Here is a 2,750-nt window from a genome sequence, read left to right as displayed (position 1 = left end):
AGCCTGGTCCTTCTAGGCTATTGCTACTTTCTGCCCTGTAATTACTTTATATACGTGTACACACACACACACACACACACACACACACACACACACACACACACTCCATATATTTATGTTTGTATTGCCTTATCTGAGTACGTGTAGTTTCTGCCCAGCAGAATATAAGTTCCTTGAGGGCAGGAATTTTTTCATCTTTTTTCTTTGCAGTCCCAGTGCCTTGCATGTAGAAAGTAGTTACATCAGTCCTTTCTGACTGGTCTCTTGTTCTTTTCTCTGGGTATAAGAAGAAAAATCAAACCCCTCTTCCTCATTTCTTCCAACTATTTTAAGAAAAGAATATTCCCCCAAGTCTACTTTACACTAAACATTCTCAAGTTCTTCAATCATCCCCCACATTAAATGCCTTTCTGTTCCATTGCTCTATCTTGGTTGCCTTCCTTTGGCCACTTTCCAATTTGACAATATCCTTCCTAAAACATGACAGCCTAATCCAAAAGCAATATACAACATGGGGTTTGATGAAGGTAGAGAAAAGAAGACCTTGCTTCTTTAGGATATTTAGTCTCTCTTAGTGTGGTCTAAGAATGCATGTGCTTTTTGACTGCCACATGTAACATTAAGGTGTGTTACATATGCAGCTGCTTAACTATTTGTGATTTGAGATTTGCTACTACAATAAGATAGGTTTCTCCACAGTATTTTTAGTTAAAAGGGTAAAAAGAAATAGATTTATTATTTTTATGAAAAGATCTATCAATTTAGCTTACAACAGAAAGCATAAACAAATCAATCAGAAAGCATAAAGGAATATAGAAACAGTAGTACTAATGAGAGAGAGAGAAAGAAAAGAAAGATACATCACCAAATGGGGGAAACACAAACACCTGAATATTCCAACTGAGGGAGATCCCAAGTCTCAGCTTTCAAGGTCCCATTCAGGAAAGTTCCGGGCAAAAATATCCTTTTCAATGGGCAAGACTCCAAAGTCTACTTTCCAGAAGGGAATTTTTATTGACCTCCAAACAAAGAAGGCGTTTTACCAACTGTAGTTTGCATCGCTGCTTCCAGGGTCTCAGCAACCTGGCCAAGATCCCCAGCCCCCAGAAATGGTCTGGGAAAATGTCTCAAAATGTAATCATGAATCATGAAGACAACACATTCTATGAGACAAGTGTTAATCTCATAGAAATATGTTTATCTCCCAGACAGTCAGAGACTTTGGAAAGCTTCTGAGAACTCTGGCAAAAGGAAAAAGCAGCCCCAGACTCTGCCGGTAAATGCGCTGAGGCCTATGCTGTACAACAGGGAAGATTTTAAAAAATTCTATATTAGCCATTCACTATATCAGAAAGTTGGCTCATCTTAAATTTGTTGTCTAATAAGAGTCCTAGGCATTTTTGTATAAACTGGCTAAAGGTTCTTCAAATGAGAAAACACATGTTGAAAGACTGTCTTAATGGCCTCCTTTACATCCTTGTTCCTCAGTGTATAGATGAGGGGGTTCAACATGGGAGCTAGGATGGCACAAATGACATTGCTGAGCACATGAAGGTCAATGGCCATCTCCATTTGGTAGGACACATAGGCCACAGCAATGGATGAATAGTACGTACCAACAACCATAAGGTGGGATGTACAAGTAGAAAAGGCCTTGGCCCGGCCTTCCTGGGAGGCAATCCTTAGAATAGAAGCCAGGATCTTCCCATAGGAAAATAGAACAAGGAACAGAGGCACCAATGAAACAGTCATGGCAATGCAGAAGCCAACAAAAGTCTGCTGCTCAGTCCCAGCATCCTGACAGGCAGCCCTTACTACAGCAAGGTGGTCACAGAAACAATGCTCCACTGTGGCCCTGGCTGTGTATTCTAACTGTGAAGTCTCCACCATCACTGGGGCGGGGATGATCAGTGCCATAGCCCAGGCACTTGCTGCCAGCCTGGCATTGGCCTGTGGAGTCATACGGACAGGATAGTGCAGTGGGTGGCAGATGGCTTCATAGCGATCATAAGCCATGACTACCAGGATGAAAGATTCCATGACCCCAAGGGAATGGAAGCTGTACATCTGTAGGAAGCAGCCTTCGAAGGAGATGGTATTATGTTGGAAGAGGAACATGGCCAGCATCTTGGGCACAGTGGTGGTTGTAAAGAGGATATCTACAGCTGAGAGGTTGCAGAGAAAGAAATACATGGGCTTGTGGAGCCTGGGATCTCCAACCACAGCCACTAGGATTAATACATTGCCCACAACAATGAAAGTGTATAGGGCCAAGAAGGTGAAGAAGAGTGGGAGAGGTGTCTCCTGAAGAGCTGGGAAGCCTAGCAGTATGAAGACAGTCTTATGAGATGGTATGCTTTGGTTACTGCAGTGGGTCATGGTGGCCCAGGTCTCACGGGAAGTAGAGAAGGTAATGGGGTGTTCATATAGTATAGTAGCAGGATACCCGAACCATGATTCAGAGGGTCCACATTCTTGTGCTAGCTCTGAATATTAAGTGTCCCTTCTCTTGGCCTCATATTCCTCTTCTGGATTATGGGAATGATAGTCCTTGTATTGCCTAGTTGTTATGAGAAAAGCATTTTATAAGCCTTAAAAAAGCTAAGAAAGTAGGAGCTCCTTTTATTAAAACTCAAACCATGAGATCTCTCCCTTTTGTATAATTCCCCGAGTCTCAAAATGCCCAGTGGCAGTGTACTAGCACCCACATGCTGAAATGCTGCTCTGGAATGTGAAGTCTAGAACTCATA

General features: G+C 42.5%; 1 protein-coding gene across 1 annotated transcript; it reads right to left on the bottom strand.

Moving 5' to 3' along the window:
* Positions 1–1,295: 1,295 nt before the first annotated feature.
* Positions 1,296–2,379, bottom strand: LOC100012548 (olfactory receptor 2AT4-like). The gene has a single exon (XM_001366846.5). It carries the CDS (start codon positions 2,377–2,379, stop codon positions 1,414–1,416), a length of 966 nt encoding a protein of 321 aa, XP_001366883.3. The 3' UTR covers positions 1,296–1,413.
* Between the last annotated feature and the right edge of the window lie 371 nt (positions 2,380–2,750).

The sequence above is a fragment of the Monodelphis domestica genome, chromosome 4 (genome assembly GCF_027887165.1).
Source record: "Monodelphis domestica isolate mMonDom1 chromosome 4, mMonDom1.pri, whole genome shotgun sequence".
Classification (NCBI taxonomy): Eukaryota; Metazoa; Chordata; class Mammalia; order Didelphimorphia; family Didelphidae; genus Monodelphis; species Monodelphis domestica.
The sequence above is the reverse complement of the archived record's forward strand: the minus strand, read 5'-3'. Positions and strand labels throughout refer to the sequence as shown.